The sequence below is a fragment of the Buceros rhinoceros genome, unplaced genomic scaffold, assembly GCF_000710305.1.
Source record: "Buceros rhinoceros silvestris isolate BGI_N320 unplaced genomic scaffold, ASM71030v1 scaffold15337, whole genome shotgun sequence".
Classification (NCBI taxonomy): Eukaryota; Metazoa; Chordata; class Aves; order Bucerotiformes; family Bucerotidae; genus Buceros; species Buceros rhinoceros.
Window position 1 is genome coordinate 11,139 of NW_010424257.1, and position 15,796 is coordinate 26,934.

A 15,796-nucleotide genomic window follows, 5' to 3' on the forward strand; every position below is an offset into this window, starting at 1 on the left:
AAGTATTTATCTCTCCTGCTTAACAGTCAGCGTAAACTCTATTCTTATCAGGAAAACGAACGCACGAAGGACCTAATCATTGAGCAGAAATTCCACCGAACCATCATTGGGCAGAAGGGTGAGCGGATCCGAGAAATCCGAGAGAAATTCCCAGAGGTAAGGCTTTCTAGCAGATGAGGAATTCAGAGGGGATATTGCCTACTTAAGCAGTAGGCTAATCGTTGCCAAAGTTATAAATTTAGTGGCTCTGTATCTAATGCGTATAGGAAGATGGTTCTTTTGGCCAGAGGCTGCTAACATGATTACCCATTTCCGTAGCATTTCCCCAGATTCCCTCAACCTTTGTATGTGTCTGACACAGCAATTCTTGCACTTGCTTGAGTTGACTATAAATGGCCACCTCCTGCAGGTTATCATCAACTTCCCAGACCCTGCACACAAGAGTGACATCGTCCAACTTAGAGGTCCCAAAAATGAGGTGGAGAAGTGCACCAAGTACATGCAAAAGATGGTGGCAGATCTGGTAAGGGGGACTTCTGTTTGCTGTTCTATCCTACGTGCCTGGATAACTGGAATAAAGCAGAGCTGTACTGGCTTGGCTACAGCTGAAACACTTCAAGATGAGGGAGCTGTGGACTTTTCTGGATGGATGGTGGGGGTGGGGGTAATACTTGTTATTTAAGGGCTGTAGGGAAGGTACTTGCTATTGCTGATTCTCGCAAGTCTCTCATTGAGAACTTCCTTGGGTCTAAGCCTGTTGTCCAGAGCTTATCATTTTGTGGGGCAGGGTCTTGTTTGCCATGACAATGTAATCCTCAGCTCTTCCTTCCTTTCTTCCTTAGGTTGAAAACAGCTTTTCTATTTCTGTCCCCATCTTCAAACAATTCCACAAAAACATCATAGGGAAAGGAGGTGCCAACATCAAGAAGGTGAGAAATCTTGCCTATTTCCCATTCTCATAGTCACTGCCTGCAGCTGTATGCCACTTACTGCTCTCTGCTGCTCATTAATGATGTCAAATATAACAAGGGCTTTATTTTGACATGGGACACCTCTGAGATGATTTTATCATTTTTTCCATTGTGACAGATCCGTGAAGAAAGCAACACAAAAATTGATCTCCCAGCAGAGAACAGCAACTCGGAGACAATTGTCATCACAGGCAAGAGAGCAAACTGTGAGGCTGCTCGCCACAGAATTCTTGCTATCCAGAAGGAGTTGGTAAGTGAAGTGACTGGCATGTTACAGAGGAGGGATTTGAAAATGTTGCTAGAATAAATAAATACAGAAGTAGTGCTTGTAGTGGGAGGGGGCAGGGAGAAGACAAATGTGAGTGTCACTCTGCTCTCAACTATTAAACCTAAGTTTGTGGCTGTTTATGTGTCAGGAGTAGCCAGTCTCAAGCCCCTCTGGTCATGCGTTAGCTCTGTAAAGCTCATAGCAATGGGAGAGTTAAAGGGTAAATGGAGTGAGCATAAACATGTTTAACAGCTTGACTGACAGCCTGGTGCTGTCCTCTCTTAGGCAAACATCACAGAGGTGGAGGTCTCTATTCCTTCCAAACTGCACAATTCCCTCATTGGCACCAAAGGCCGCTTCATCCGCTCCATCATGGAGGAGTGTGGTGGAGTCCACATCCACTTCCCCACCGAAGGCTCTGGCAGTGATACTGTGACTATCAGGGGCCCAGCTCAAGATGTGGAGAAAGCCAAGAAACAGCTGCTGCACCTGGCAGAGGAGAAGGTGAGCCTTGTCTCATATGGGAAGGAGCAGATTGTTTTTTGGCCAGCTGTTTCTTTTTTGGGGTTGAAGTGATCCCCTCTGCCTTCTGGGAAGCCTCTGGCATCAGACAGCCTAGTTCTCTTTTGAGGGATTTGAGAACAGTTTGGATAATTAAAAGAAAACTATGCTTCCATCCTTGTGACAATGAGTTGTTTTCGCGTGGGTAGAAGAACTGGCTGTGATGCTTCTCTCCCCAGGCTCGGGATATGCTGAAAGGGTTAAGCCTCCCTAATCCTGTGGTTTTAATGCTGCTGGGTATCCACATTTTCTGAAACAGCTTACTCTCCGTATTTCCTTCACTTTTTTTCTTGATCTCTGAATTCCAGCTCCAGTTCTTCCATTTCACTGCATATATGCAGGTTTGAAAACTTTGGGTTACAAGACCTTGTTCTGAGTTATGGCTGGCTGACTGGCTGGTCATTTTAATATCAAGAAAAAACCCTCTCTAATATCAGCATGTGAACCTGTTCTCCTGATTGGTTGGTTGCCACTACTGCCTGGCTTGCAGCAGTCAGTAAGCAAATCATGCTGCCTTGTGTCAGTGTCAGACCCTTCTCTCCTAGGGAAGTCTTTTCTGCCCATATTCTCACCAGTCATGCTGAGTGTAGAGTTAGCTTTTCATCCCTAAGAACATCTTCTGGGTAGTGTTTTTAATTTAAGACATACTTTTTTGTCTTTGACAGCAACCTGCATCTACCTTGCTCTTGCAACACTGTGTATGTGGGTACAGGTAATACAGCTGTGTGCTTACGTTTGGTGCTGATGTGTATTTTCTGTATGTTCCATGGGTATCGTGACTCCTTTCAGCAAACAAAGAGTTACACTGTGGACCTCCGTGCAAAGCCAGAGTACCACAAATTCCTTATTGGTAAGGGTGGTGGCAACATCCGTAAGGTGCGTGACAACACTGGGGCTCGCATCATCTTCCCAACCTCTGAGGACAAAGATCAAGAGCTGATTACTATCATGGGAACTGAGGAGGCTGTCAAAGAGGCACAGAAGGAGTTGGAGGCCCTAATCAAGAACCTGGTATGAACTACTTTTCGTGCTTTCTTGCCTGTCACTTGTAGCAAGATGTAACAAGTCAGTGTGGAGGATGTACTTGTTCCAAAACCATTTGCTGCCCTTCACGGGAGCTCAGGAAGATCCTCCTTGCTGTCACTTGTTGGGGTGATGCTGTTGCATGCACCAAGCTCACACTTATCACCAGGAGAGGCAGAATTGACTGTTTGTTATCTGTTGGCAGGATAATGTCGTTGAAGACTCTATGGTGGTTGACCCCAAGCACCACCGCCACTTTGTCATCCGGAGAGGGCAAGTCCTGCGTGAGATTGCAGATGAGTATGGTGGTGTGATGGTCAGTTTCCCGCGCTCTGGCACTCAGAGCGATAAAGTTACCCTCAAGGGAGCCAAGGACTGTGTGGAGGCAGCCAAGAAACGCATCCAGGAGATCATTGAGGACCTGGTATGTCACAGGATAACTGTTTCTTCTATACTTTGTTGCTTCAGCAGTGTTCTCCTTGAACCTGCTGTACAGCCAAGCTTTATGTGAAGATGTCTCACAGTAGTTCTGGGATTAGAAGCTTTGCTGTCAACATACAGGGTCTGCAGACTTTAGATCCCAGTCTGCGGAATGGTAGCTGCTTCCAAAATGACAATGCTATATGAAGGAATTGCATCTTTTGACCATCTTCTTGGATTTTAGGAGTGGGAATTGGAGACCCTTCCTTGGTGTACTTCTAGAAATTAAAAAATTTGAGCCTTCTTGCACCTCTCCATGCCTGGCCTTGGGCAGTGGTTGCTCTGTGGGGTTTCCTGTGCTATTAGAATTGGCTTTTGGAAGCAGCCACCTATTCTCTTCCATCCTTCCTTATCTTTTTCTTTTCTTCTAATGCTTCCTTCCCTTCAGGATAATAGAGAGCTTGAGCTTTGGTTTGGAGGCAGCCTTCATTCAAAAATCCTCTGCTAACTTCTCTGAGAGAGGAAAGATTGTAGGAAACTTTCAGGTTTTGCCCTGTTAGCAGCCGTTACCTTTTCTAACTCTTCTCTATGTCCTTTACGGATTTCACCATGCACGAGCATCCAGTTTTCTGGTGTGAAAGGGGCTCCATCACAGTTGAGCAACTCTGCTTTCTCACAGGAAGCTCAAGTGACAATCGAATGCACCATCCCACAGAAGTTCCACCGCTCCATTATGGGCCCCAAAGGATCGCGGATCCAGCAGATCACCCGGGACTATGGTGTCCAGATTAAATTCCCTGACAGGGAGGAGAACCCAGGTATACCTATATATGCACATTCACATGGTAGTTGGGGTGCTCACATGAGTGTAGTGTAGCCTACATTCCATATCAGTGGAGGTGTTCTACTTAAAATCTATGGAGAACTGACCCCAGATGTTCCCTACAGTGTCCTTGAATCTGGGCCCTCTTGGGAAGCAGGGACAGTTTTAGGAGGTAAAACCACAGACCTGGGTGTTCTAAATGTATGGTCATCACAGAACGCAGGGAGTATGAGGACCTATAATGGCAAAAAAGGCTCTACAGGTTTACCAAGGTCTCTCTGAGCTATCATGCTCTCATTGCTAGATGTACTGGATTCTACATAGCTGGGACCTGTTGGATATTCTAGCCTATTGTCAGCCAACCTGCTCTAACATCCAGCACTGTGTCCCTGTTGATTAAGAAGCTACCAGCCTTACCAATTGCCTCTGTTAGTGTAGGAGTGCAGCATCTGCTTCTCTGCAACTGCAGGTCTTTTCTGCGCAGGCAAAGGCAATATCAATGCTGCGCAGAGAAGTGTGGAGCAGACTGTGGATATTCTTGTTTTGCTCATTCTAAGCTAAGCCATGGCAAGCTGCCTGTGCTAGGAGTGACCTCCTCCATAGTAGTCTGTAGTGTCTCTCCTCCTGTGTCACAGCCAGGATGAGTGTGAGGATCTAGAGAGGGAGATAATAAGCAAGGAGGAGACTCTGCTTTTAACACAAGTCTTTCCATATTTCCAGCCCCTGTTGCAGAGCCAGCTGTGCAGGAGAATGGTGAGGAAAGTGGGGAAGGCAAGGATGGGAAGGATGCAGATCCCAGCTCTCCAAAGAAGTGTGATATCATCATCATCTCTGGCCGCAGGGAGAAGTGTGAGGCAGCAAAGGAGGCACTGCAGGTGTGTGGCTTTCTAAACCCCTAGCCCTGTAATGTAGTTATGACCTGATGTAAGAAGCTCACTGCAGGCTTTTGTGGTGGTAATAAAAACTAATCAGTCAAGGCTGCAATCCAGGTGGTCACTGATGCTGACTGTAGAGGTGGTCTAGGTAGTAGAGGTACTGGTCAAGGGAAGTCCTCTGTGATTTAGTGCCTGACCTCACAATTGTTAGAACTTGTAATCAGTCCTGAGTTACTTGCCGTGAAAGCGTGACATGCTTGTTTTATGGAGCACAGCTGGAAGGAGGAGTCTGACTGAGGGGGCTGGGTCATTCTAGCTTTAGTGGACCTTGCTGTGCTCCTTTAGTGATGTTTTCTAAGTCTGCTAGATGGAAGCCAAGGATAAGAAAACAGCCTGCTGCCAGAGGTGGTGTTTGACTGTTCGGAAAAAATCCTTTAATACTGCCTATGTTTAACCTTGTATCTGGTGCTAAACCAGAGCAGTTGCTCTATCACTCAAATGACCCTTCCCCAGCCAAAAAGGGATATCAGGAAAAGAGAGGAGACCCAGAGGCTGAAATGAAAACGCATTTAATGAAACAGCCAAACCAATAGCAAATGCCAATATAAAGCGTACAAACTTATATTCAGAGCAGTGCATGTACAGTGGTCACAATAAGCGTAAGCAGTTCTCAGGAGCAGGAAAAGGAAGAGGAAGCAGGGTCAGGAGGAGCCCAAGCAAGAGCAGGACCCCAATCAGAAGGCCCCTCTCTCCTCAGCAAACTTTACCCTTTATAATGAGCGTGACATTTATGCTGTGGGATACACCTATGAGACAGCTTAGGTCAGCTGCCCTGGCTGACTCAAAACACATGATGACCTGCAGACCATGGCAGACTTACGATTCTGTCCCAGCAAAACCAGGAGAAACACCCAGCAGGTCATCTTGGTGTTCACAGCTGATCTCTTCCTGTAGCATTTGTGTCCTGACTACAAGGGAATGTACCTCCGTTCAGCAAGATGTTCTTTTGGGCAAGTATATGGCACGTTGAGAGACAGGAGAAATCCTTTGGCAGGTAAACTGTGCTCCCTTCCCTGCAGGCTCTGGTTCCTGTCACTGTAGAGGTGGAAGTTCCCTTTGATCTTCACCGTTACATCATTGGCCAGAAAGGAAGTGGAATCCGTAAAATGATGGATGAGTTTGAAGTAAGTTGTTGCCCTTCCCATCTCTTCTGTCCTGGAGAATCTCTAAGTGACTGTGTTTGTGGTGGTGGCAGTCAGTTGCAACATACTCAGGACCGTCATGACTTGACCATGGAATACAGAGGCCGTAAGAAGAAAATGGGACCTGTGCAATTTAGTCCCTGGCTCCAGAGCTTAGTAGGCTTCATGCTGAAGCTGTGTGATCAGTGTGGATGTTGTGAGGCATGACTTGTTTGGTGCCTATGGGGATTCCTCACCAGTGGGAGAGTTGTTTTGCCCCTAGGCCATGGGAGACAGCTCTGCTGTGCCTGCCCATTTGGGAGAATTCCCCAGAAGCCCACAGGGACTCGAGGCTGATGCTTGTTGTCTGCAGACAGCACTACTGAACATGTATTTGTTTCCTAGCCTCTCCGGGCTGCTACAGGGACTGCTGGATGCTGAAGCCCTGCAGAAAAGCAATCTGATAATGGTTGAAGAAACAGGGTTCTATTCAAAAACTATCAAGATGCAGTCCCAGGCAACCGACTCTAGGTGGCCCTGCTTGAGCCACGGGGGTTGGACTAGGCCACCAGAGGGCCCTTCCAACCTCAACCATTCTGTGTTTTTGTAGTTTAGGCTGTCTGGGTTGGGAGCTGGTCTTGGCAGCAGGGGAGATCAGTGAGATGCCAGCCTGCAGTGATAGGCATCACAAGTGATACAAAACAATAATCACTGCTTGTTACTAAGGTGAACATCCAGGTCCCTGCTCCTGAGCTGCAGTCGGATATCATCACCATCACTGGGCTGGCTACCAACCTGGACCGTGCCAAGGCTGGGCTGCTGGAGAGAGTGAAGGAACTGCAAGCTGAACAAGAGGATCGGGTAAGGCCTGTGCCTGTCGTTCCTTCTAGCTAAACAAGGCTTTCAGCCTCTTGGGTGTTCTTTTCAGAAGTTGCATGGACTCCTGGAACCCCTGGCCTTTTAAGAGCACTGTTATGCACTTTGCAGGTGTGAAATGCTCGTAAGTGGGTTACCCAAATGTAACTTGTTTAAGATGAACTGTTTTGGTATTCTACTTAAGGTGATTTTGGACTGTCTATCACACCTTCAGGGCGGGAACCCCACTGTGCTAGGAATCTCTCTGTACCTATTCTCATTGAATGCTTATCTCAGCTCTGAATAAATAGGTGAGGCATGAGTTTCATGGTTGTTTGGTGCTTGTAGTTTCCTGAACTTGGCAAAAGCACAAAGCCCCAGCAAATGGATGTCTTGGGTGCTTTTCTGTAGCCACATACATTCAAGCACAACCCTGTAGAGTGTGTTCCATTCATCTCAAAGACAGAAGGAAATGCTGGGACTTAGATGGACATCACTGGACCAGCCATGGTGTGTTCCTTGCTGTTTTATCTCACTCTGCTTCTCCTGTTGAAGGCCTTGCGAAGCTTCAAGCTGACAGTTACCGTGGATCCGAAGTATCACCCTAAAATCATTGGCCGGAAGGGAGCTGTGATCACCCAGATACGCACAGAGCATGAGGTCAACATCCAGTTCCCCGACAAGGATGATGAAAGCCAGGTGAGACATCAAATGGGGTGCAACGAGGGCTGCTGGTTGTCTCTGAGCGTAGGAAGCATGACATCTTTTCTAGGACTCTGAACTCTCTGCTGCCTTTGGATAAGGTGGAGGGTAAAAGGGATTACTGGGAAGAAGGCTTGCTCAGCTGCTTATAAGCCTGGTCTCTCACACATTTCCCTGTGCCCCAGGCCCAAGACCAGATCACTATCACTGGCTATGAGAAGAATGCTGAGGCCGCCCGAGATGCCATCATGAAAATTGTTGGCGAGCTGGAGCAGATGGTCTCTGAGGATGTGACTCTGGACCATCGTGTTCACGCACGCATCATTGGTGCACGTGGTAAAGCCATCCGCAAAATCATGGATGAGTTCAAGGTGAGCAGCGGAGCAATGCAGTACAGGTTGGACTAGGCCTGGGTGGCAAGTGGTGCCACTTGCTCCTGTGCTAAGAGCTTGGTAGCAGCTTGGTGCTAGGGGTGAGATTCAGGAGTGTGAGGCTCATATCTTGTGGTCCTTGGTGTCTTGTGCCTATTGAGCACCCTCAGCTGGAACAGGCATGAAAGAAAAGCCAGTGCTGTCCTGCTTACCTCCAGCTCTGTCACCTCAAGCATGTGAGCAGAATCCCTGGGACAGGGCACCCTGCTGTGCCCATACACCGTATGGTATGGTATGGAACACCATATCCAGACACCTGGTGAAAGCATCCCGGTGTAGCCTCTGCTGTGAGTCACCCCTCTTCTGGGAGCCAGGGAAGGAGGAAGGAGGCTGAGCTCTTCTTGTCTTGCTGGAACAGAACCAGATGAGGAACCTGGAAATGCTTCCTTAGTGCTTTTGGTTAGCACTGCAAACAGCACTGAGCTCTGTCCCTCTCTGAAGCCCTGTAGTGGATTTCTTGCAGACAGGGTCCCAGGCAGTCTTCAAAGAGAGGAGGTGGTACGTCAGCTACTCCAGTTACTGGAAGTGGGCAGCCAGGGCTTTTGCTGGGGAGCTTTAGCAGAAGACTGTGCTCTCATCAGCTTGAGTTTGAGTTAATCCTTCGAATTTCTTTGTCTCTCTAGGCTACTGCTCATTCCATTGGTTTTTTGAGAATCTTGACACTCTCAGGGGTCTCAATTTGGCAAAGTTTGGCAAGTTTTGGTTCTGAGAAGGGCAGGAACCTTTGCCTCTGACAGTATGTGGAAGTAGCACACTTGCTTTACCACAGGGGCAGTAGTGAATGTGAATCCAGAGGGATGAGGTTTTGGAGACTTAATCTTGGCTCGGCTTAGCTGTTGAAGCAAGCTGTTTGGCTCACAAATGAGCAGCCTTTGGTTTTGGTCCTGTCTGGTGTGGCTTCCCTGCACCCGTCTGGAAGGCAAGTGTGTGTAGTGGCTGTGTATAGGGTACACTAAATCAGCTCCAAAAAGGGATTATCAGCCAGGATTACTCTATCCGTGGAGGAGAAAACTTACTGTGCTTCATGCTGATGGCTTGCTGGTTAAAATGCTTGCAGCGGTGTGAGGACACTATCTGGAAATGCAGCCCTCTTCTGCCACTGCTGTAAGTGCTGCACAGAAAGCAGTGGGCACTGGGAACAGCAGGAACTGCTGGAACGTAGGTCATTACTGCAGACTCTGTTCTGCTGGGCTTCAAGGCCAGGCACATTCCAGTGCACTCCCCAGTGTCTGAACTATGAAGGTCCTAAACAGACTGAGGCTGAACTGATCAGGGCTTTTCTGTGAATCTAATGATAAGGATCATGGGGAGTCTGTGGCTTTTCAAATGTGCAAATATAAGTCCTGTCCTGTTCCTTGTGTTGTAGGTGGATATTCGCTTTCCCCAGAGTGGAGCTCCTGACCCCAACTGTGTGACTGTGACAGGACTCCCTGAGAACGTGGAAGAAGCTATTGATCACATCCTAAACTTGGAGGAGGAATATGTAAGTGTTCAGAAAATCTGTGCGGGGGCTTAGCAAGGATTTCCTCTGCCACAGAGCTGGATGTTTGAATTATCTCCATGTGATACTTTCTACGACTGCATCGGAGAATTCAAGCCCTGCGTAGGTGACAGTCAGCACTCGTCTGCAGCTCTCTCTCAGATCAAGTGGGCACAGAGTCCCAGGCTGTGCTCTGCAAAGCAGTGCAAGGACTGGCCCCACTGTCCAGGAGAGGACAGTAGATGAAAATGCTGGGACACTACCAGGATGTGCACATGCTTGCCTTGCTGCAGCTTGCATCAGTTAGGAGTTGGTGGCCCTCAGACTAGTGCAGAACCTTTGTGTTTGGTCATTGTAGAACAGGCTGGTGACCTTGGATGAGTTGCAGCATGGCGAGATGGTTGGGAGGGAGGTATGTTATGCGTACCAGTTTGAAGAACTATCAAGATCTGCCCCCCTAACTGGGCCATGTCACTGCAGCTTGCAGATGTAGTGGACAACGAGGCAATGCAGGTGTATATGAAGCCCTCTTCACATGAAGAGTCCAAGGCCCCATCCAAGGGCTTTGTGGTGAGAGATGCCCCCTGGGCCACTGTCAACAATGAAAAGGTGAGTGCCGCTTCTGCTGCGGGCCTGGGGGCACGAAGCATGTTGCACTCTCTGCCAGGGACTTCCTCTGAGGTCTGGCCCTCCTATCTCAGCTGGGGAAGACAGGGCTCTAACTCCCTTGGGGGCAGGGAAAGTGTGAAGAGCCCTCCTGATCTTTGTGGCCCACACAATCTGAGAGCAGGCCTGGGCTCTGCTTCTCCAGCTTCCAAAGCTACACTAACTACTCCACTACGGAACTGTTGGGCAGTGGGGGACCATTAGCAGAAAGTGTCCTGCCAGGGCGTGTTGTTTTTAAGGGTATGGATGTTTTTAAGGGGATGGGGCTCTGGGACTTCTGACTCTTCTGCTGCAGCACAAAACCAGCTCAGTGTTTGCAGCTGTGTTCTGGCTGGGAGCAGTGAGATGGGACATGTGGCAGCTCTGTCCTCAGCCGCCCCAGATGGCCTGACCCCACTCCAGTACCAAGTTACTAAGGTTGGACCCTTGGAGCCCTTGATCCACTTGCCATTTGCTCATACCTGCACACTCTTAAATGCCATCTCTAGATGGCTTGACCATCCACCCTGGGCAGTTCTAAGGACGTAATGATCCCTTTTGGCCCTTGCCCATTGTCTCTGCTCATGGAACTGCTTAGCTCAGGTTCAAAGCAGTATAGGAGCTTAACTTGTTCCCTTGTTGTTTGCTCTAGGCCCCCGATATGAGCAGTTCTGAAGACTTCCCCAGCTTTGGGGCTCAAGTGGCCCCCAAGACTCTTCCCTGGGGACCCAAACGATAATCACCTGGAAGCAGAAACTCCTCCAGCCTGCTGTCCTGACACTAACCTGCCACAAATAATTCCTGTCTGAAATCTCACCCAGTGGCTGGAGCACAAATCAATTGCCCCAAGAGGTCTCCTAATGCTGTCTGGAGTGCTAGACCCCATCCTGCTCCCCTCAGCTATCACTGTGGCTAGGGCTCACCCTCATCTTTTGACGGCTATTCTTTCCTTCTTTGGAACAAGACTTCCACTCGGATTCAAACACTAAATGTGTGTATTTTTGTTAGGAACTTCATAATTGACTCCAAGTGGCTAAGATTTGCAGCTTCCCAAGCGCTAGCAGAGCAATCTGCTCTCTTGAGCATGTCTTACCAGGCATTCTTGCCTTCATTAGGAGACCTCCTTTACTGTGGCTAGGAATCTACTTCCTGTCTCATGACCTCAGGAAATAAATTTCCTTGACTTTATAAAGCCAAAACGTTTGCCCTCTTTCCTTTGTGTTTATCCCAGGCCTTACCTTACCTTTGTAGAGTGCAATCAACCTTTTTCCTTTTAACTGCCAAAAATTCATTTAGTGCTGATAGCTGACTGTGGGGAGAGCTTAAAATAATCTAAAAGGTCAGAAACTTGCTTTTTAAAGGAAGAAAACCTTTAATAGGCTGTAGAGGCAGCAGAGATGGAAGGGACCAGATCAACATACGGCTACCCGGGTCAGATAAACACCTCTGAGTGCAGCGCATGCAACACCCCAAGCACAGCCCTAGCCTGCACGCTTGATGAGTCTTCCAGTGTGTGACAACAGACCCTGCTCCTAGTTAGCCACATTCCCTTGTTAACCCTTCCCGACAACCAGCGGTGTGAGCAGGCGGAGGAGCTAGCTCATGAAAATATTACCAGATGGGCCGGATTTGGGTCAGCCAAGGTTGCTGCAGTGGCATGGCCCAGGAGAGGCTGGTGGAAAGCACAGCCTTGAGAAGCTGTAGTCTTCTGCTAGCACTGCAGCATCTAGGCATGAGCGGTAGGGACACCTATTACTGTTGCCTTCTTTCTACCTCAAAAGTCAGTACAAAGGTGGCCTCTCAGTATAAGTGGGTAAGCAGCTGTTGCTGCTCTTGCCCTGGCATCCAGAGCAGAAGTGTGGAGGAGGAGCAAGAGGAGCCTTGTCTCTAAGTGGCTGTGAGAGCTTCTCTGGAGGGAAACTGAACATGGTACAGTGAGGCGGGCTCTGGATCAGAGAGAACCACAGAACTGCTTGCTGAGCTATAACAAGCTTGGCCTCAAGGTCATAGGTGCACAGCCTTGCTCCAGCCCTCAGCTGCAGAGATTGTGAGCTAGGCTTCTACTGTGAGGGCATGGTGGGGCTGGTGGTGGGGTGTGTTGAGCCCTCCAAAAGGTCTCCATCATACGGACAGTAGAGGGTGATCCATGCTCAGTACTCTGGACTGGTTGCACTTAGGCCCTGCCATGGCTTGCTTGAGGGGGGCTGTGTCCGAGCTTCTCCAGCCAGTAAGAGGAAGACGGTGGAGTGTCTTTGTGAAGGAAGGCAGGGAGCATGAAGTTTCTGTGTTCCCTCCTTCTCCTGCCTCAGTCTGACAGAGGTTGTAGTCTGAGCCATTCCTCTATGCCAGCTGCTTCAGCTTTTGGACAAGCAGGCGTCCCTAGCCTCTCTTCTCTAGTGCTGCTTAAGGAACAAAGGCCCCAAGCTCTGGCAAGCTGAGCCCAGCGTTCTTGCCTTTCTGTGTGGCAGGCCTGATGCTTCTTCCTGCACCAGCTCTTCTTGGAAGATGCTGCTATGCAGAAGTTGAACCAAAACCTCACAGTGCTCTCCTTAAGTCTGAGAAATGACTGAAGCTGACTAGGGCCTGTTGTGTGGCACCTGACTGCCCCCAAAGGGCAGGGTGGCCTTGTCTCTAGAACTGGAGACAGGGTGGGTCAGACAGAACTATGGGGACATCCTCCCATCTTCATCTGTCAGAAAATGGTTATTACCCCTGTAGGTTAGGTCTGTCCTATGTCACCAAGCCTATCACTCCCCTCCTCCTCTTTATGCCCCCTCCTGCCCTCACCAATTGCACAGCTAGGCTTGAGTTACGTGTGGGGCACTGCTGTCTGGGCTCGTGCCCCATAGCCCAACCCTCCACTCTAAAGAAGGTCATGAAGTGATTGTATCTAGTACTGTCCCCCCCACCACCTTCCTTCTACAGCAGACTGTGGCATGTGTCCATTTCCTCTCTTTGATGTCTTCCATATTGTACGTTTCCATAGCAATGATCCCTTGGCCTTAACTTTGGAATTTGGAGACTATATGCAAAAATGTAAAAAGGCTCATGAATATGGATGACACTGGAATTTTATAAATTCTAAAATAAAACCTGAAACAGCTTGGAGTGTCACGGATATTATTTCTACTGGTGGGTTGAGATCCAAGGCCTCCCTGGGTATGCTGGGTTTAGCCCAGTTTGAGGAATTTCAGCTTGGATGCATGAATCTCTGCTCCAGTGATGTCCTTGCTGAGGCAGGACTTGCACAGCAAAGGGTGGGGTTGAGGGAGGAGCCAAGAGCAGCCCCAGGCAGCAGCAGAGGCTGTGCCTTTCTCCCAGGGAGCCACTGACCTGCTCGCACCCTGGGAGATGGTGCTGGGTATGCTGCCAGTGTCAGGGGAGAGGGAGAGGCACGAGCCATGGTCCCTCTTGCTCACCTCCTTAACCAGAGCCTCTCCTTTGCTTCCTGCAGCTAACACTGCTACACAGCAACCCCCAGCTGGGGCCAAGCTCCTGCTTTCCAATAGATGAAACTTGGCTCAGGAGCTGCCCTGTTAGAGGGTCACAGCATGCTGCTCAGGGTCACCCAGCATCTCCTTAGCTCTCCCCACTCCCAGCAGCAGCTCAGTCATTCTGAACTGTAGCTGCTGATGCTGGCAGGAGCAAACCCTCCATCTGTAGTTACATGCAGCACAGGTGGAAGCAGGAGCCAGGGCAGGAGACTGTCCCCTAACATCACTCACCCTGTGTGACAAGCAGAGCTGCAGGTGCACTGCGCAGATGTGCAGTTGCTGTGGGCAGGCGCTGCCCTGTACCAGTTGAGGACAGTGCAGGGACGTGGTGTGGCCAGCCTCCTTTAATTCACTCTGTGCCAGGTTACTGCCTGCTTACGCAGCAGTGGAGTTACCTTGCAGTAACTCCAAAGAGCTTGGACAAACACCCAGAGCCAGTTGCATCCCTCCCCACCTTTATTAACAGCTGACCCCCGTGTGCCAGTGGGGCAGGGAAGGAGTGCCTGCTGCCCTGCGGCTCCAGCCTGGCCTGAGGAAGAGCTGGCCCGCACCCCTTCGCTTCTGGCATCATCCCAGGTTCCTTGGCCCGTGCTGCGGTGCTCAGTTTCCCAGTCCCTGCCTGTGGCCAGATCCATGATGCTGGCCTTGCTGCTTGTCTCTCATCTCTCCAAAAGGACTGGAGCTGCAGAAAAAGGGAGCCAGATTTTGCACTAGTAAGAGCTCCACAATTCCTCACAGGGCTGCCTTCTTGCTTGCTTTGTCTCTGCACAAATTTAAAGCAAAAAAAAAAAAAAAACCTTTACAGAGGAGGAGGTGGCGGAGCTGCTGCAGCCCACGTTGTTCTCAGCCAGTGCCTCCATGGCCAGGTTCTGCTATTCATGCTTCACCTTGACCTTCATGGACCCAGGAGTGTCGGGTACCAGCCTTGCAAGCACACGTCCAATACAGAAAAGCACATGCTAGAAAGCAAGTGTGCACACAAGTTGGCTGAGGTGAGAGGTGCAGCACTGTGCCCTGTGTGCCCTGGAGGGCATCCGCAGCTGGTGCTCTGAACACAGTGATGAAGCCCAAGCCTATGGCCAGCAGCTCCCAGTAAGTCAAGGTCAAGTTGTTGGCCTGGTCCCTAAATGCTCTGTATCTGTGGGAATGAAGTGCAGCTGTTCCTGCCTCTGTCTGCTTCACAGTAGGCATCACCTTTGCTCATTGTTGCAGGGGCTCTCTGATTGTGCTTCCAGCTCAGGGCCATCGAGTGCGGCAAAACTGGCCTTTGGCTGGCCTTAGCTGAGAGACAGGTGACTGAAGAAAACACTGCCCCGGGGGCTCCATCCTTTGCAGATGGATAGCTTCTGTTCCAGCCCTGCATCAGGCTGGGCAAACACCCACCCCCCCCCCACGCATTATTCCATGCAAGGGCATGTTCAGCACATGCTCAGCTCTAGGAGCAGCAAAGGCCCCAAGGACCTCAGGAAAGTGGGTGGACAACCTGAATCTGGCTAAAGGCCACTGTGCTGAACAAAACATTTGCTCAGGCAGTCACAGAGAAAAGCAAAGCCAAGCCTAAGCAAACTAGGAGAGGAGCCAGATGAGGTGGAAGCAGGGAGGCTCCCACCTGCACGTGGTATTGCAAACGACAAAGTCCCATGGCACATATGCCAAAGCGAAGCTCAGGTAGCCTCATGAGCTGCTATTGTGGACATACTCATAGCATGCACAGTGCAGGAGATCAGAGGTGAAGGCAAGGAAGAAGGCCCAGGAGCAGGGAGATGTGCTGCAGCAGGTTCTGCAGCTGGGGGACACCCCATTGCCACTGGTAGGATCTCCTCTATGCCCTGTGCTTCTGAGGTGGCTTTCTGTCTTTCGTTGCCTTCAGCCTGAAAAACCAGACACGAACACTGCTCTGTCTTTAGACAGCAGCCTTCTGTTCACAGCACAGCATCCTGCTCTTGTCCTTCACTTAAACCCAAGCAGGGCCACATACCCTGGAGGGTCATGCTTCCCACTGCCTGTGGCTGGGGCTGCACCTTCTGCAAAGGTGGACCCCCCCTTGGCACTGCAGCTCCCCTTGTC

The 15,796-nt window shown here is 49.8% G+C and overlaps 1 protein-coding gene across 2 annotated transcripts in view; it reads left to right on the forward strand.

The window, feature by feature from the left end:
* Positions 1-11,434, forward strand: part of HDLBP (high density lipoprotein binding protein) — a 20,781-nt gene extending 9,347 nt beyond the window's left edge. For both annotated transcript variants that reach the window (XM_010140734.1, XM_010140735.1), the window contains 16 exons: positions 52-156; positions 410-523; positions 843-929; positions 1,090-1,221; positions 1,525-1,743; positions 2,590-2,811; positions 3,029-3,247; positions 3,923-4,061; positions 4,787-4,941; positions 6,021-6,125; positions 6,849-6,983; positions 7,533-7,676; positions 7,865-8,050; positions 9,477-9,593; positions 10,071-10,199; positions 10,888-11,434. In XM_010140734.1, coding sequence (XP_010139036.1) covers positions 52-156; positions 410-523; positions 843-929; positions 1,090-1,221; positions 1,525-1,743; positions 2,590-2,811; positions 3,029-3,247; positions 3,923-4,061; positions 4,787-4,941; positions 6,021-6,125; positions 6,849-6,983; positions 7,533-7,676; positions 7,865-8,050; positions 9,477-9,593; positions 10,071-10,199; positions 10,888-10,974 — 2,295 coding nt within the window. In that variant the 3' untranslated portion in view covers positions 10,975-11,434. The remainder of the gene's footprint in view (positions 1-51; positions 157-409; positions 524-842; positions 930-1,089; positions 1,222-1,524; positions 1,744-2,589; positions 2,812-3,028; positions 3,248-3,922; positions 4,062-4,786; positions 4,942-6,020; positions 6,126-6,848; positions 6,984-7,532; positions 7,677-7,864; positions 8,051-9,476; positions 9,594-10,070; positions 10,200-10,887) is intronic.
* Positions 11,435-15,796: the final 4,362 nt, after the last annotated feature.